A 19,176-nucleotide genomic window follows, 5' to 3' on the forward strand; every position below is an offset into this window, starting at 1 on the left:
AGCTGTAATTTGTAGGGAAAGGTGGTTCTAAAAGTATTGACTCAGGGGGGCTGAATACAAATGCACGCCACACTTTTCAGATATTTATTGAAAAAAAAGTTGAGTACCATTTATAATTTTCCTTCCACTTCACAATTTTGTGCCACTTTGTGTTGGTCTATCCTATAAAATCCCAATAAAAAACATTTAAGTTTTTAGTTGTACCATGATAATGTGGAAAATGTCAAGGGGTATAAATACTTTTCTCTATCGTTCATTGACGGACGCAGTTCTCTCTGATCCATATCAGTAGAGTTATACTGCCCCCTACAGTAGTAGGACACTAGGCAGAAAAAAGTTCTGGCTACGCCTATGGGCAGTCCGGGAGGGTACACCCTCTCTCTTCCTGCATAGGTCAGTTTTGCTGGGATCTTTGGTCCTGGCATAAAAGTTATTTTTTTATGTAGATTTTTTTTTAGCTAGCCTTTTTTTCTGTCAGGAGATGGCGCCCGCCTGTGTTCCCGGTATGGTGAGTAAATGTTCCCCCCTTTCCCTGGTGGATTTTGGGGTGGACGCGGGCCCCCTCCCTGGAACGGTCGGACCCTCACACTCCTGGGTTTCCCACTGTCCTGTTGTGACCCCCTACCCCCCCCCCGTCCTGTTGTGACCCCCACATGGGGGGACTGTTTGGACCTTCTTGGAGGCTGGGGCCTAGTGTGCAGGCCGCATGGGGGGCTGGGGGTGCGCCATTCGCGGCGCTCGGTCGATCGTGCGAGGGGGACCTCGGTCGGTTCCTCCAGGGCTGGATGGTGTAAGAGGGATGGCGGGGGGTCTCCCTGTGGGGTCCTGTTGCCGCGCTGGCCGCCATTTTGTTGTAGCCTTGTCTGCTTCTTGTTACACCCGTTTTCGGCCATTTTGCTGTGGATTTTTTTTGCTGCAAAGGCCAGTGGGGGCGTTCTTTTTGTGTAAGAGCCCCTCCCTTCATCCTGGGCTGCTTCCTGGCTCACTTCCTCTCTCTTAGCCTCCGATTGCTATCTGGCGACAGTGAGTTACTGAGGGTAGTCTCTCTCCTTGGGGGGGGGGGGGGGGAGGGTTAATTAGCACGTGCTTGACCTCCAGGGGGCGCTGTAGCGTTGTGGGGCCGCTTCTTTAAAAAGAAAAGTAATTTTTTGTAAATTTTGCTGCCGGGTTCCTTGGGTTCCGTATGGACCCTGCTTGCCATGTGTCCCCACCTTACCCCCTTACGGAGGCTGCAGAGCCTTCCAGATCTCCACTGTCCATCAATGCATTTTCGGTGGTTCGGGAAGCATTTGGACCCGGTTGGAGGTGGAAGGTGCACTAAACCGTTTCCCCACCTACCCCTGCCTCATCTGATGAGGACGACCCTTCTACCTCCCCTGCCACGCATTATATAGGCGCTGGTGGATGCACTGGTTGTTTCGGTAGAGTGACACCCTGCAATTTGGAAGATGCAGCAGCGTCTGGGGCGCAGTTAGCATCTGGCAATCACATGCCATCCGGAGCAGCTTATGTTGCTGGCGTGCTCATGTAGGATGGGACCGTCTGAGAAGTTCCCCTGGGGTGTCTATGCGGCTGCTAGACGTTACCCTTTTGAGGTGTCTCTGGTACAGTGGACTGTTCCGCCTGTGGTGGATGTACAATCTCTAGGCTGAATAGGACTACCGTTGCTCCGGTGGAGGAATCCCCGTCCTTTAAGGACTTGGGGGATAGGATGGCGCGGGGCTGTGGCCCGCAATCTGTACTCCCTGGAGGGGTCTGCACTGGGAACGGTGTTCCTGATTGCCCTTGCCATGTAGACTCTGCCTGATGGGCAGAGTTCCAATGCCGGGACTTGGTGAGGGGGAAGTCCCTCTTGCCCGGGGTGTTGTTGGACCAGCTGGCGCAGGGGCTTCAATTTGTTTGTGATGCCGGGCTGGACACGGCTCCTTTTTATCGGGTCACCTGTTGGTTTCGGCGGTGGTTATCCGGCGTATACTTGGCTGATGTGTTGGTCTACAGATCAAACTTCTAAGATGGCCTTAACGGATCTCCCCTTTCAGGGGGATCGCCTGTTTGGCGTTGCCCTGCTTTTCGGCTCACAACAGTTTCTTCATCCCTCGGGGACAGTCAATGTGGCGAAGTCCATCAAGACTTCCTCAGGTGGTTCCAAATTACCCTAGTCTGGCGAACAAGAGATCTGTCTTTTCCAGACCTGCGAACAATGCCTACTTGGCCTGACGGTGTGTCATCTGTGGGGTGGGGCGTCATCCTTGCCGGTTCTCGGACCTATGGCTGGCCCGGATCCCGGGCAGTTGGGTTCAGGAGGTCATGTGGTCCAGTTGCAAGATCGAGTTTCAATCCGTTTTTAAGATGAGGTTTTTCTCTTCCAATGTACAGTTGTCCCCGGATCGCTTGCAGTCGTTCTGTAGGGGAAGTTCAGGCTCTTATTTAACAAGCTGGACCTTCTGGTCCTTTGATGGTTCCGTGCGGATCAAAACTTCCAGGCGGTATCGGTTCGTGCGATGGTGGCTTCCCTACATGAGGGGGATTCCTGGCCTCCATAGACATCAAGATGCCTTCACATCCCGTTGTGTTCAGGACACCAACGGGTTCTCCGTATTTGCTGTGGTGAAGGATCTCTATCGGTTTGTGGCGTTACCCCTTGGTCTCGCTTCTGCTACTCGGGTCTTCACAAAGGTGTAGGCTCCGGTCCTGGCGCTGTTGCGGCAGCGGGGCAGTTTCTCAGTGTGGAGTCCCTCAGTGTGCGACCTCCGTCACCAACTGGGGCCCTTGATGGTGCAGCCGGTTCTTCCAGAACCTCCTTTTGCAAGTATTCGAGGGTATCACCTGCTACCTTGTTACAGAAGGTGGCCGCCTTGGTTGCTGTCACTCTGCGCGCAGGGCGTTGACACTGGCGACATTGTCCTGTCGTTCTCCCTATATGTTGGTTCGTGGAGACAAGTGCTACTTCGTCTGGATCCGTCCTCTCCCCCCCCCCCCCCCCCGGGGGCGTTTTCTAGTGTTCGCTTGAACGAGGACATTGTATTACCATCTTGTGTCCTAAGCCCTTACATCCTTTATGGTAAGTCAAAAGTCCAGTTTTTCAAGGCATTGTAAAAATACGCCATATTTAAAAAAAAAAAAAAAAAATCTGAATAAGCATCCTATACAGAACACGGTGAGCATCAAAGTAATTGCTAATTGCACTATTTACTGTAGTTCGCAGACTTTATAAACACTTTAGTGATAGTCAGTCTGGCAATACACTTCAGCGAAAGAGCTTGGAACAAAAATTGATGAGAGCATCCCGAGTGGCTGTTTGGATTCGGACCAATCAATCTCATTCTAATTAGCAAGCATTAGGAGTCTGTAACTTCAGCACAATCACCCTCTTACTGCAAGAACATTGTGTCATAGAGATTTGGCCACCAAATCTACATTATGAAAAAAGATTTCTGTTCCTGCCTTACGAATTCAATAGCTCAGGGCAGAGAGAACAAGGAACTGAGGACCATTAGTCACTTCCAAAAGAATTTTTAGAATACCAGCATTTCCTGTTTTTGCAGCACAATCTATAAAATCAAAATATTGTAAAATTCATCCGGAGGCTTGGCGTTTCACCTCAGATCTCCCAGGATTTATGCTGCATATTTATTTAATCAAAGGATGGTAGAAAATAAACATATTACTCAGGCAAGAAAAGCCATTGTTTGAGTTTCCCTGAAATGAACATGTATATCTAAATCAAACAAAGCACAAAGTAAAGGTGAAATTTTTAATTTAAATGTAGTTCCATGTTTACCTGCTTTATGTGCAAAAAGGAAAACGGCAGACTAATGGGGGGACATTTTATCAAGCAAACAAGCAACACAAATCATGATAAATTGGGCATCTCCTTCAGCAAAATCCCTGCAATAGGTTTACAGATCTGCGCATCTCTATTCCTGGGCAGCCAGGTGCGAAAGTTTGTAAAGTTCAAAGGCCGATATATGACTGAAGATGAGACACATTTTCACACTAAACAGATCCTGAATTAAAGCGGAGTTCCGGGCACCAAATCGACCTAATCGATTTTGTGCCCATCCGCTTGCCTTGCTTCACCTGAAAAGGAATTGGATAGTTAGGATTAATTTTTTTTTTTTTACTTACCTTGTAATTATAGAAAGAAATACTCACCTTTCGTCACTTCCTCCCTCTGTGGCCTCGGCCCGCGCCGTCTCTTCCGGTTTGCAATGATTCCTGGGAGCTGAACGTATATATATATATGTATGTATGTATGTGTATATATATATATATATATATATATATATGTGTGTATGTATATATTTTTTTTTTGTTCTCTTCAGCATTCGCCAGGGCCTGATGAAGAGGGACCCTTTAAAACTCTGAGATGCATTTGCTTTCCCTGATTGGTACTTTCAATAAATAATCCAGCTTCTGAACTTTACATATCTTGTCTGGCACTTTCCTCCTTGCACACTAATTTACCTGATACACATTCTATCCTACAGTCAATACTCTTGGGAGAGCTGCTTAAGGAGGAAAACTTTTTCCTACACCAGATCTCAGTTCTAGCTGTATTAACTGCTAGATAAAGCTATCCAGCACCCAACATTTCCCTTGTACCTTTTAATGACGTTACGCTGTTGTTGGTATTCCCTTGAATATTCCATGCATGTTGAAATCCTTCTAGGCTTGAAAATAAGCAAGAGAAAGAATAGCTATGGGATGCGAAGTGCATGAATTCTGCTAAGCACAACACACCCAAAACATAAACCTAGAGTAATCTTGGCACACAACAACCCTGTGAAAAAATACTATTTGGGTCTTCACGACTTGACTGGTAATCATACACACATGGAAGAACTAAAAAAAAAATATATATATATATATATATATATATATATATATATATATATATATATATATATATTTTAGCCACTGCTTCTTCTCAGCATGTTGCAAGCAACCAGATATAAATTATTCCAACTTCACAATCCTCTGTCATGGGCTGCAATTTATTCTTCTATAAACAGTATTGCAGCAGTGAGCATAAACCAATTTGCTTTCACTGATCTTTAATCTATAATCTTTAGGCAAAGTGTGCCATATATAGCACGATCTAACAACCTGGTTTTCGTTTGAGATAGTGTCTGGCCATTTAGGAGTACATTAGGTTTCTCGGACAACAGAAGTTCTTGTTACTGCACACACAGAAATTTAAGAACTCATTGTGATTTTGCAAATCTTTACCTTCTTTCAGTAAGAAGTGTGTTTTGTCATGTGAGTGCCACTTCTCTCTTTTGGACAAGTCTGACATGAAGCTTCAGGTCCTGGTACTACAGGCATTTGCAGAGATCACTCTGACCAGTTTTCTAGGCAGGCATCTGGATGGCTATCTACATCTAGTGTAGTTGATCCTTTCATTATAATACTGGTAATTTTATGCAAGTGCTTTGGAAATATGTCTGCATAGGAATATGCCCCTGCTAACTGATTAATAATTATGTTCCAGGTGTCTACCAAATAAGTAAGCAGATTAAAGCGCATGATGGCAGCGTATTCACATTGTGTCAGATGAGGAATGGTATGCTGCTTACGGGAGGCGGCAAAGACAGGAAAATTATTATGTGGGATCACAATCTTAACCCTGAAAGGGAGATTGAGGTAAGACCACAGGCTACTTCATTAAATGTGTGGTGCAAAAGGTTTAAAGATCAACTTCTGTATGTAAATATATCATATAGAACACTATACCATAGTAACATTATACTACTCTGGATAAGTGATCATGATTTTTTTTATTATTTTTTTTGCACATGAGGTTTCCTCATAGCAATGTATTACATTGCAATTAGCAAGTATTTTACTTAATGAAATGCATTAATTTGGTCTGTTTTGTTGTGATTGGTCAAAGCTAATCACGTTACAGATAGTCTGTGATTGGCCCTGTCTGTACCATGTGATCAAATTGACCAATCGGAGCTAGCAACACATTTTGTACACATTGGATGGCTTGAAAGGAAGCCATCCCCATCCATTGTGTACAACTGTCATGTGATCTGCTGTGATTCATCATGGTGGTCACATGGTACTGGTACCGATCCAGTACTCTGGTCACCGGCTGTGCCCACAACAGATTGCGGCCTCACGATCTGCACATCCTGACAGGACGTCATATGATGTCCAGTCAGGATGGGAAAGCCACTGCCCGGCCGTCATTTTGCTATAAGCCAGGCGTGAAGTGGTTAACAATCTTTTTGAGATTATATAATGTATATATGTAACTTATGAATATTTATCTGTAAACACCACCCTTGTGGAGACATCCAAGAAGCCTGAAACTGCTGCCGGGTGCCAATATATTGGTTGTGATGCCACCAGCCCTAGGAAATTCAAAGCTGGCACTCTAACATGGGTCCTCAAACTTTCCAAACCAAGGGCCAGTTCAGTGTTTTTCAGACTTTTGAGGGGTCAGACTGATGCCAGTAGGACTAAAAAATGCCCCAATATCAATGGTCATTGGCTTTAAAAATGGTCCTGTAGTCTTTAGGAGGAATAGTGTCCAATCATTGGTGTTCGTTGAAGAAATTGTGCCTCATTCTTGTTCTTAGTAAGGCCAGCCATAGATGGTTCCAAGCTCAGCTGGTTCGGCAGGAACTGACTGAAATACGAACCATGTATGAGCAAGCTGATTGATCAACTTGGGTACAACCAGGCTGCCGGATTTTGCATGCAGTTATCGCTAGCGGCTTCCCCCGCCCCCATTCCTGCTGGGAGAAGGAAAGATATTTGCTCTGTGTATGGGCTGCTTAAGAGTTACTTTACCCCATTAAGCCTTGTACACACGATGAGGATATCCGACAAATGATTATCCTTTTTTTTTTTTTTTTTTGGAATGCTTATCTGTATATCGAAAATTAAGAGGTTGCTCAATTTACAAAAATTCTCGTACGACAGAATACAACTTAGGAAGTGATGTCATGTATTTTATTGTATTTTGGGATGAATACTGTACTGATTAAATGAAAATTGTACAATCTGATGTAATGCGAGAAACATTTTCGTGTTTGTCTCTCCGATAATCTCAGATGAGCTGTCATGATCGGCTCTCGAAAGCTGTGTACGAATGATCAGATTATCGTACGATTGCTTAGAAAGCGGTATTTTTCATACTATTTTCTGATCGTGCGTAAGGGCCCCGAGTGTCAGGAAAAGAGATGGTGTCAGTGTAAGGGTTAGTGCCCAATTGTTGGTGTCAGTGGGAGGAACAGTATGTCATTGATATCATTGGGAGATAATAGCATCCCATTCTTGGTGCTGATGGAAGTAGGAGTGCCCTATTGTTGACATCACTGGGAGAAGCAGTGCTGCATTCTTGGCATCAGTGGGGAGAATAGTTTTCCATCTTTGATGTCAGTGAAAGGAGGAATAGTACCCCATTCTATGTGGCTAAGAGAGGAATAGTGCCCCATCAATGGTGTCCGCAAAAGGAATATAGCCTCATCGTTTGTGTTAGTGGGAGGAGCTGTGACCCATTGTTGCTGTTGGTGGGAGGACCACTCCAATGACCAGTTAAAGGCTATCAAAAGGCAGTACATTTTGCAGACTGCCCTACAGTTTTCCCCTCTGCTCCTCGTGGTAGCTACAAAAGTTTATGTAGCGATGGTAGGGGGAAAAGAGCTGGGCCAGTACAGACAGGATTTAGTCACTCCCAGAAGAGTAGAGGTCTATGGGATGCAATAAAGGAAGGCAGGCATAAACCTAGCATAAGTTTAAATGAATCATTTTCAGCAAATAAAGTTAGACCATCTCTATAGGACAAAAACATTGGATGTTTTTGCTTGTGTAATGTGACTATTCTTTATTAGTGGACACTTCTCACACACAATCTTTTTAGAAAGTTTTGTTTGTTTGGCTGGAGGAAATCATCATCTCTTTTACATGCTCAGTTTTTTTCTTTGTCTGCGATTGTATTTTTTTATATAATCATCAGAAGCTTTTCTTCTAATTGGCTAATGACCTATTTGCAGAGTTTGGAAATGACTTTTAGAAAGTGCTTCTAAGCTCCAGCTTATGTGAGGACATGCTCTCTGAGAGCTCTGCCTTCTCAGTCATATGCCTCTCATTTAATCAATGTCTGCTTTATAATGGCTTTATGAAGAAAGGCATATCAATCACTGTGCAAGATGCCTGTTTATAAGCAAAACCATTCTTCCTGTCTTTCTGTCACTTTTGCCAGAAGTTCCTTGTAATTACAGATAGAATGAATGTGCTTTAGTTTTTGCACTATCGTAAATATTGACGATTCTGTAACAGTGACTGAAATACCTTTCTGGTGTATTGATCCTGAATTTTCTAAAGCTGTCAATAGCTAGCTATCTGATAGTTTGAAGATGTGTTTACATTCACATTTAAAGTGGTTCTAAAGGCTCATGGATAGAATGCATTAGGATAAAAAACCTTCTGTGCTGCATTCTTACCTTAGCCTCATCTGATCCAGCAACATGCACAAAAGCATTGGCTTTTGCCGCTGTATCCTTCCTCATTGGGCAGATTAAAAGCAGCAGCCATTGGCTTCTGCTGCTCTCAATCAAACGTGACAAGGGAGCAGGGATTGGGGCCGAGTCGCCTGCTCTGTGTCAATAGGAGCGAGCATGCACGGGTAACCCCAGGGAAAGTGCCAAAGAGGGGGGGCCTTTAACCCCCGGCAGGGGACCCCAGAAGTGGAGGATCAAGTCTGCTCTGTGCAATAACCATTGCACAGAGCTGGTATTAAATTTTGTTTTTTCTTTGTTTAAAAAAAAAAAAAAACGGTTTACAATCACTTTAGGGCCGCCAGCAAAACACTTAATATATGCATGTGGTTTCTTTTCTCATTTTACATAGACCTGCTTGGTCAGACTTTCCAGCAATGAAAGGATGGCTCAAAAGACTACTTCCCCTTTCTCTGTGTTCAGTCTCTGTGCACCCTGGAACACTCTCCATATCCACTTTTTCAAAAAATTAAGACATCTGGGGCACTCGGTTTTTTATCATCTTTATTGCTGCTTTAAACCAAGATTGAAAACAATAAGACCAATAATCATTTCATGTGAGAAGCGCACACTTATAAATGGTGAATAGTGTGTGCTATTTACATGAAATAGTAATTTGCCTGATAGTTTTCAGCATGGGTTTGAAACAGCAATAACAATATAAAAGCCATGTGTGCCCCAGATTCTTTAGGCTGGCCATACACAGAATTATTTTTTTCATTCAGCCTGCAGGCTATACAGCCCAGATAGACAAATCTTCCGCTGTACAACTGTACCTGAGCAGTGGTTGCATCTGACTGGATACAACTGTTATTTGATTGAAATATTACCCTCTAGCTCCTTCCGTTTTTTTAATCAAAAGATATTGTTGTTTTTTTTTTTTTTTTTTACCTTCATGCACTCTGAAAAAACCTTCAGCATGCAGCTCTCCCTGAAGAGCAGCTGTTTCCACCCTCTACAAGTGTTTGCTCACTTTCCGGTGTGTGAATAATCTGCTCTTCCACTGCTAGCTATATATTCTTCCAATGGCTCATACCTTACTAAAGGACATACAAACTGGAAGGAGAGTGGTGAGGAAGACGTGACCCATTAGAACAGTGAAATACTTGAAAAAGATGGTGTGCATTTTTTTTTTTTTTTTTTTTTTTTCCCAGAATGTAGGCAGAAAATATAGGATATAGGCGGAATATATAGAAATATAGGCGATCTTCTTTTTGCAAGTATATGTAAGATGGAGTCATCAGAAATTGTGTTTTTTAAATAGTGTTTATTGTATGGGTATTTTATATTTAATTATTATGCTTTCCAGGTTCCAGATCAATATGGCACTATCAGAGCGGTGGCAGAAGGCAAAGCTGACCAGTTCTTAGTTGGCACATCTCGGAATTTTGTTTTGCGTGGCACTTTTAATGACGGTTTTCAGGTGGAAGTTCAGGTAAATAGTGTTTTGTTGATTCCCTGATGCAAATTAGTTGCATGCATCTATATTCTGTCAAGTCAGCAGTATCCTTGTATAACCCAGCACCATTATTAAGTCTGTCAGACCAGCCACATAATTCCTGGCAATCCTATGCCCTTGGCACATTCATACAAGCACACAAATGTACACACATCTGTATAGTCACAAGTTAATTTAATGTACTAATAGGTTTGTGAGAAGAAACCTTCACAGAATGGGAACGTCGAAATGCAGTACCCTTGTGGGTATTAAACTGGAACCCATGCTAGAAGGGCACAATGCCAACCATTAAGTTATGGTGTTACTGCATTCCATGAGCATACAGCTGTGTAGGTATGATGTGTTTGCTATTTTTATTTTATTTACAGGGTCATACAGATGAGCTCTGGGGATTAGCAACCCACCCCTTCAAGGATCTGCTCTTATCATGTGCTCAGGACAAGCAGGTCTGTTTGTGGAACTCTGTAGACCACACGCTAGAATGGACCAGATTGCTAGAAGTGAGTACTGTAATTGCTGCTGAAACAATTTGTATTGTCACAGATGAAAACCTGAACGTTTTTTAGAAAAATTAAAATCCCCTATTTCCTTTGTTAAGGGAAGGTAACTGTTGCACCTGGCAAATTGAAATTGAAATTGCAAATCCTTTGGGGATGATGATGATAAAAAGAAACCCATTTTTAAAATTAAGCTGTTAAGGGCAAAGCAACAGGTTCTCTTTAATTCAGACCTCCAAAGACGCATATACTTATCTTCCATTTACTCCCCTGTTGCCCTTTTAAAGGATAAGTTCACCTGTAGTTACATGTTACACCCATATATTTAGGATGTCACATGATCTTCTCCCTGTCCCCGCTGTCGCCACTTAAAAAAAAAAAAAAAAATATGTGAATGGGAGAATTACAACTACCATCAGCCATAGCGACTGATGGCTTGTAGTTCTTAACCACTTGCCGACCGCCGCAAGTACATATACTGCGGCGGTCAGCCCCTCACAGGCAAAGTGACTTATATATACGTCACTTTGCTTTTGAGGCTCTGGGGAGCGCGCGCCGCCAGGGGCGCGCTCCCGCGCGGTCACGGACCCCCCCCCCCCCCCGCGCTTGTGACCGGCGGACCCGATGTCCGCCGGTCACTCGGCGATCGTCGTTGCAGAGGGAGAAAGGCAGGCGGCTGATGTAAACAAGCCGCCTGTCATTCTCCCCTGTGTAGGAATAGTGATCATACGGTTCTACTATGTAGGACCGTTGATCACTGTTCCTACACCTCAAGCCACAGCCAATCACAGTTAGAATCACACCCCTAGGGACACACAACACCCCTCCCTCTCAAAAAAAAAGTTAACCCCTTCACTGCCAGTGTAATTTTACAGTAACAGTGCATATGTATAGCACTGATTACTGTAGAAATGTCACTGGTAACCCCAAAAGTGTCAAAAATGTCAGTCAGGGGTCCGATCTGTCCGCCGCAATGTCGCAGTACCGCAAAAAAATTGCAGATCGCCGCCATTACGCGTTTAAAAAAAAAACAACAAAAATTACAAAAATCTTTCCCTTTGTTAGTAAACGCGATAACTTTTGCGCAAACCAATCAAAATACGCTTTTTGCGATTTTTTTTTTTTTTTTTTTTTTTTTTTTTTTTTTTTTTTTACCAAACATATGTAGCATAAAACAAATTGGCCAAAAATGTTAAATTTTGATTTTTACATTTTTTTGGGGGGAATTTCATATAAAAAAAATGTGAAAAATATTGTTATTTTTGCAAAATTGACGCTCTTTTTTTGTTTATAGCCCATGATCAAAAAATCGCACAGGTGATCAAATACCACCAAAAGAAAGCTCTGTTTGTGGGAAAAAAAGGACGTCAAATTTGTTTAGGTACAGCGTCGCACGACCGCGCAATTGGCCGTTAAAGTCACGCAGTGCCGAATCGCAAAATAAACACTGGTCAGGAAGGGGGTAAAATCTTCCAGGGGCTTAAGTGGTTAATGAGCTATCAGAGTGCTGATGAGCACTCTTGGTAGTTCATTGATCCTTCTGGTCAGTGTGTAACTCTATGCTTGTATGAGGTACAAAACAAAAACCAGGTGCAGTAATCTGCGCTAAATACACATATAATAATTTCTGCAAACACAGGTGTATAGATAAAACCCCATTAAAATATAAACAAAAAGTGCTGCGCAAATGTAAAAAGTTAAATGATAATCAGAATCACAAGTGAAACCATAATAAAAAAAGTGTTCAAAAAAGCTTATAAAATGTAAAAGTGAAGAAGTTCCATATACAAATAAAGGTTCCTTGGTGAAAATATATATGTGGTTTATCCAAGGGTGGTTAGCAGAACAAACCAAAATAATCCAAGGGGCATGCAAGAAAGGATCCAACTTCCAAGAAAGTTCAGAGTGATCACACCAATGGAGAAATGGCAGTTTACCAGAATATATTGGCCTCCAAGTTAATGGAAAAGCCAAAGAAGGCCTCAGGCAAAAGAATCCCAAACAGCACCAAACGGATAATGCAGGTCTTCACACACTCCTGGATAGGTTCTCCCTCTCGATATTAACCATGTATGAGAACTAGAACTCCTAGCATAATTTTGTATAATGGCTTTAATAGAAAAAAAGCAAGTGCACTTACATATAGATGATAAAAACAAGCAATTCTGTAAAAACTGCAGACTGGAATTCAGCCATGCAAACGCAGGGTGGTACCAAACGTGACGCCACCAGGCTCCCCTATCCTGTGTTTGCATGGTTGAATTCCAGGAATACCGCTGCAGTTTTTACAGAATCACTTATTTTTATCATCTATAAGTGCGCTTGCTTTTTTTTTTTTTTTTTTTAAGCCATTATACAGAATTATGCTATGAGTTTTTCTTATCCTCATACATGGTTATTATCGAGAGTAACCGCCTATCCAGCAGTGTGTGAAGACCTGCATTATATGTTTGGTGCTGTTTGGGATTCTTTTCCCTGAAGCCTTCTTTGGCTTTTCCATTAATTTGGAGGCCAATATATTCTGTTAAGCTGCTATTTCTTCATTGGTGTGATCTCTCTGAACTTTCTTGGGAGTTGGTTCCTTTCCTGTATGCCCTTTGGATTCTTTTGTTTTTTTTTCTGCTAACCAGCTTTGGATCAACCACGTATATATTTTCACCAAGGAACCTTTATTTGTATATGGAACTTCTTCATTTTTACAACATTTTATAGGCTTTTTTGGACACTTTTTGTTTTATTATAGTTTCACTTGTGGGGTACACACTATTTTTTTTACATTTGCGTGGCACTTTTTGTTTATATTGTATGAGGTACAGGCAGACAGCTACACGGACAGTCTGCAGGAGCCTTGCATTCCACCTGTGATCTGCTGATCATGGGTGCAATGCTTTACAGGCTCCTAATAATAATCTCACATCTTTTTACCCGCAAAAAGATATGCATTTATTATTTTCTTTTATGATGCGAAACCTTCAAAGTGAATAATGGAAGCTGTATAAGCTGTGAGTTGTCTCTTAAATTCTAAACCCGTGAGATTACAACACACTGAAAACAATTTTCAAAGTAATGTAAGTAGCAGTCGTAACTTTTTTTTTTTGTCTTTTTATTATTATTGCTAGCGGTTTCTTCAGAAAAAAGTGAAAATAAAATAAAATTGTGTGTTTTTTGTTCTCCAAAATAACTGTCCACTCCTTTAAAAATGTGGAGAACATACAGATTCAGGTAAAACCCTGAGCAAGAAGAGAAATAATGGGAGCAGAAGTGAATATTCTGTTAGTAAAGTATGTGTATGACTACCTGGCAAATGAGAACAGAGTAAACATTGGTGAGCTGATCACTAAATCCTTCATTACACAAGTCCAAAATGTGGGCATTACGTGTGCAGAGGGGTTATCACCAACTTTTAAAACCAAAAGCAGTAGGTTTGCAGGCCCATTAGATGTTTAAACCCACTTGCCTGATTTTGGCACCGAGTGGGAGCCATGTGTTGGGGAAGCAGACACCGCCACCTCTGTGTAGGGGGAGGAGAAGAAAGGCTGACAGTTGAAATGAAAATTTCGGGCAGAGGTGCAAGTTGTTGTCTGCTCCCTGCATATATGATAACATGAGTGTGTGTAAATGGATAAAAGTTATTTATTTCCACATTTAGATATTTTTCTTATTTCTGACCACCCTTGTGTGCCTAGTAGTTGTGAATTACTAACAATGTTTTTCTGTCATGTACAGGAGCCTGGACACTGTGCCGATTTCCATCCTAGCGGAATAGTAGTAGCAATTGGAACACATTCTGGGAGGTAATAATACTTAAGTCATATGCTTTGTAGTGGCAAGAGTTTGATGATTGCCTCATGTAAAGTTTTTAAAGTGCGCCTGGATTGAGAGAAAACACAGGCCTGTCATTGTTGACCACCTCTTGCAAATACTGGTTGTCTGGCTTCAACACACAAACCTGGAGCAAGCATGCAGCAAATAGGAGTATCTTTCTTGTGTATTCAAAAAGTATTAGTCCCTGGCCAAGGTGCAGCAGTCTGTCTATGACCGTGACACAGACATACAATGGATTGTGACCCTGGCAGTAGTCTGTCACAGCCAATGAATCTGTGTGCACATTTCTTTCCACGCTCCTACAAGTGTGTGCACAACATGGTAACTATATTGTGGATATGTTGTGGTTTTGTGCATTTTTTTTGTTTTATTGTGGTCAGATAGTCAAAGCATAACATTAAAATTTGATAGGGACTCTACACTTCACTCTATCCAAAACAAAAAAAAAAAAAAAATGTTCTGTCTATAGGTACACTTAAAAAAAATATACTAAATCACTGTCTCAAAATCCTAGTTAAAGTGGAACTTTAGCCTGAAAACTAACTCCTGCTAGATCACTTCAGGCTGGTCCCTTTTTGCAGGTATATGTAAAACATTAAAAACAAGTGTCTATACTGTTTAAATCCAGAAAACACTTTCACCCTGCTCTGCACATGCTTAGTTGCTCTCCGTTTTTAGGCACTGCTGAGTTTGTAGAGGTCGATCTGCTGACAGCCTTAAAGCAGAAATAAATCCTTCTATCCTTTACAGCCAAGAAAGCTGCTTCTGTTTGATCTGCAACTGCCATGTTGCTGCACATGCGATCAGTTATGACACCAGCTATTTGATGGGTTGACAGCTTGGTTGAAGACATAAGCAAAATAATGTTTTGTAGCAAGGAACATACAATCCACATTAATAATTATGCTACCACAATTCCTGTTCTGTAAATCCAGCATTGTATGTTTCTTCTTGCTGGAGGCTGCCATTTTGCTGAAGCCCAGAGCTCCAGCAGTAAATCATAAAGCAGAACTAAACCCATCGATTTAATGATTAAAAAAAAAAAAAAAAAAGTTACATTCCTGGAATGCCAAGTTTGCTAACTGTCACATTTTTATCAAGTTATTATGGGTAAAGTTTCGCTTTAAGGGTGTCTATGGCTATGTTCACATGAAGCTGGATGTGGATGAGCTATATTAACCCAAGTGGCCTTTTGGTTTTTGCTGCAAATGCTCTCCCCTCAACTACCATAACGAGTACTGAGCTGATATGCATAATATACACTTCTATGATCGTTCAGCCAGTGTTTATGCTGTGCTGGCTTTAACATGGAAGAAATATTTGCGTAGTGCCTTCTTATTGATCTGCACTGCTTCCTTCAACATGCAGCTCATTGGCAATTTCATATGCCGATCATTCCAAAATTCAAGGTAACGTTACAAAGAAAATATGGACATTTGTGCTGAGCCGTTGCCTTAGTATTCATTCTCTGACCTGGTAATTAGTGGGTAATTTAACGGTCATCAAACCTCCCTCCAAAATATTTCAGAACATAGCATGTTGTGGTCAAATTGGAATTCTTTGAACTAGAATGCCGCAGTATTGAGGTATGTACAGTATCTCACAAAAGTGAGTGCACCCCTCACATTTTTGTAAATATTTTATTATATCTTTTCATGTGACAACACTGAAGAAATGACACTTTGCTACAATGTAAAGTAGTGAATGTACAGCTTGTATAACAGTGTAAATTTGCTGTCCCCTCAAAATAACTCAACACACAGCCATTAATGTCTCAACCAGGGATTCCCAAACACGACCCTGCAGCTGTTGCAGAACTACACATCCCAGGAGGCATTGTAAAACTCTGACATTCACATACATGACTAGGCATGCTGGGAATTGCAGTTCCTGAACAACTGCAGGGCCATAGTTTGGGAATCCCTGGTCTAAACCACTGGCAACAAAAGTGAGTACACCCCTAAGTGAAAATGTCCAAATTGGGCCCAAAGTGTCTATATTTTGTGTGGCCACCATTATTTTCCAGCACTGCCTTAACCCTCTTGGGCATGGAGTTCACCAGAGCTTCACAGGTTGCCAGTGGAGTCCTCTTCCACTCCTCCATAACAACATCATGAAGCTGGTGGATGTTAGAGACCTTGCGCTCTTTCACCTTCTGTTTGAGGATGCCCCACAGATGCTCAATAGAGTTTAGGTCTGGAGACATGCTTGGCCAATCCATCACCTTTTACCCTCAGCTTCTTTAGCAAGCCAGTGGTGGTCTTGGAGGTGTGTTTGGGGTCGTTATGTTGGAATACTGCCCTGCAGCCCAGTCTCTGAAAGGAGGGGATCATGCTCTGCTTCAGTATGTCACAGTATATGTTGGCATTCATGGTTCCTTCAATGAACTGTAGCTCCCCAGTGCCAGCAGCACTCATGCAGCCCCAGACCATGACACTCCCACCACCATGCTTGACTGTAGGCAAAACACACTTGTCTTTGTACTCCTCACCTGGTTGCCGTCACACACACTTGACACCATCTAAACCAAATAAGTTTATCTTGGTCTCATCAGACCACAGGACATGGTTCCAGTAATCCATGTTCCTAGTCTGCTTGTCTTCAGTAAACTGCTTACAGGCTTTCTTGTGCATCATCTTTAGAAGAGGCGCCCTTCTGGGGCGACAGAAATGCAGACTAATTTGATGCAGTGTCTGGCTTATGGTGTGACCACGGACAGGCTGACCCCCCCCCCCACCCCTTCAACCTCTGCAGCAATGCTGGCAGCACTTATTTCCCAAAGACAACCTCCGTATTTGACGCTGAGCACATGCACTCAACTTTTTTGGTCGACCATGGCGGGGCCTGTTCTGAGTGGAACCTGTCCTGTCAAACCGCTGTATGGTCTTGGCCACTGTGCTGCAGCTCAGTTTCAGGGTCTTGACAATCTTCTTATAGCCTAGGCAATCTTTATGTAGAGCAACCATTCTTTTTTTTCAGATCCTCCGAGAGTTCTTTACCATGTGGTGCCATGTTGAACTTCCAGACACCAGTATGAGAGAGTGAGAGCGATAACACCAAATTTAACACCCATGCTCTACATTCACATCTGAGACCTTGTAACAATAACGAGTCACATGACCCTGGGGAGGGAAAATGGCTAATTGGGCCCAATTTGGACATGTTCACTTAAGGGTGTACTCACTTTTGTTACCAGCGGTTTAGACATTAATGGCTGTGTTGAGTTATTTTGAGGGGACAGCAACTGTTACACTGTTATACAAGCTGTACACTCACTACTTTACATTGTAGCAAAGTGTAATTTCTGTTGTCACATGAATATAATAAAATATTTACAAAAATGTGATGAGTGTACTCAGTTTTGTGAGATATTGTATGTATGTTGTTTTTTTTTGGTAATACCGCATTTCCCATTAAAATTGAATTACGAATCAAATAATTTTCCTATTAAACACAATGGGGTTGATTTACTAAAAGAAAATAGAGTGCACCTCCACTTGCAAAGTGCACAGTCTGACATGTAATTGCTCCAGCTTAGTTAATGGGGGGAAGCTCTGCTGACTTAAATCATCCAATCTTATGCAAGCAAAAATGCAGGGTTTTTTTTTCTTCTTGCATTTGATTGGCTATTCACCTCATTTACTAAGTTCTGGAGCGGTACCCTTGCAGAATGCAGTGGTAAATGCAAAGTGCACAGCCTATTTGCCTTTAGGAAATCAGCCCCAGTATCTCAAGCTATACTTGGAACTGGAAGGACTCACTAGTTGAGGGTCTTGCCTGTAAAAATGATTGACTACCAAAGACGGGGGGAGGAAGACATTTTCGCCCACTGGGGGGGGGGGGGGGGTTACATTTTCAGATGTCCTACAAAGGCTTTGCATTTCCATTCTCCTGGATCAAAACGACGTTATTCGAATAGGTTGAACTTGCTGTATTTTTTAACCTATTCCTGTCATATGTTCCGCATGAAAATAATCAGAAGGTTTTGTCTAACAATGTAAAACCTCTGCATAGATGAGTTTAACATTTACAGTGGCTCTCTTGTATTGTAGATGGTTTGTGTTAGATGCAGAGACACGAGATCTGGTTTCTATACACACAGATGGCAATGAGCAGCTCTCCGTGATGCGATACTCCATTGGTGAGTAACTTTTCCTGACCAGCAATCTGATAATAAATATTTGCCAGTTGTAACATTGTGTCCAGGTCAAGGCTGTGTCTCGGCTTACTTCCCAGAACATTTCTGTGTGAAATCTGGGTTCAGTATTTTAGAGTTGTCTGTCTGGGGTTAGAAATACAGCGTGAAATGTGCTTGTGCGATGTGAGTGTATTCCCTCCCATCATAAGCAACTTGCAAAATATATGTAAACCCAAAACAGTGAAAAAAAAAAAAATTAATGGTATACAATACATACACTTTAGTGCTTTGCCTGTCAAAGAATTTGTAATTTTGTTCAGACACTGCACAGCCAGATTGGTGACACACACCGTTCCTAATTAAAGCTGATCTCCAGCTATTGGTGAAGTTTAAGTAGTTTGTTTGGACCACGTTGTGCCTTAGCAAACCATTAGCTTAACCAACAGATGCAGGAGCTGGGAGTACTGCATAAACTGTATGTAGTCTCAACTACATACAGTATACAGCACTGTGTCTGGGCAGCGGGACAGGAGCTTTTGTAATCAACATTTTTGGTATTAAAGTTATATACAATTTTCTAATCCTAAGCCACTTGTGTCTCATTGGGCAGCTACTGTATGTTTGGGGCCATACATCTTCTCTGGTTGTTTTCCGCAATTGATTTAGGGACAGGAACTTTCCCTCCTGCTGTTGGAACACAATTGAGTAAGGCTGACTGCTGCTCAACCATTTACAGGGAGC

At 42.2% G+C, this 19,176-nt stretch overlaps 1 protein-coding gene across 6 annotated transcripts in view; it reads left to right on the forward strand.

Moving 5' to 3' along the window:
- The window catches only part of EML4 (EMAP like 4), a 351,241-nt gene that overhangs the window by 298,486 nt on the left and 33,579 nt on the right, over nt 1-19,176 (forward strand). For all 6 annotated transcript variants that reach the window (XM_082252333.1, XM_082252336.1, XM_082252331.1 and 3 more), the window contains 5 exons: nt 5,495-5,646; nt 9,826-9,951; nt 10,344-10,475; nt 14,199-14,266; nt 18,350-18,438. In XM_082252333.1, the coding sequence (XP_082108459.1) occupies nt 5,495-5,646; nt 9,826-9,951; nt 10,344-10,475; nt 14,199-14,266; nt 18,350-18,438 (567 nt within the window). The remainder of the gene's footprint in view (nt 1-5,494; nt 5,647-9,825; nt 9,952-10,343; nt 10,476-14,198; nt 14,267-18,349; nt 18,439-19,176) is intronic.

Source organism: Pelophylax lessonae (assembly GCF_965119305.1).
Source record: "Pelophylax lessonae genome assembly, chromosome: 3".
NCBI classification, from domain to species: Eukaryota; Metazoa; Chordata; class Amphibia; order Anura; family Ranidae; genus Pelophylax; species Pelophylax lessonae.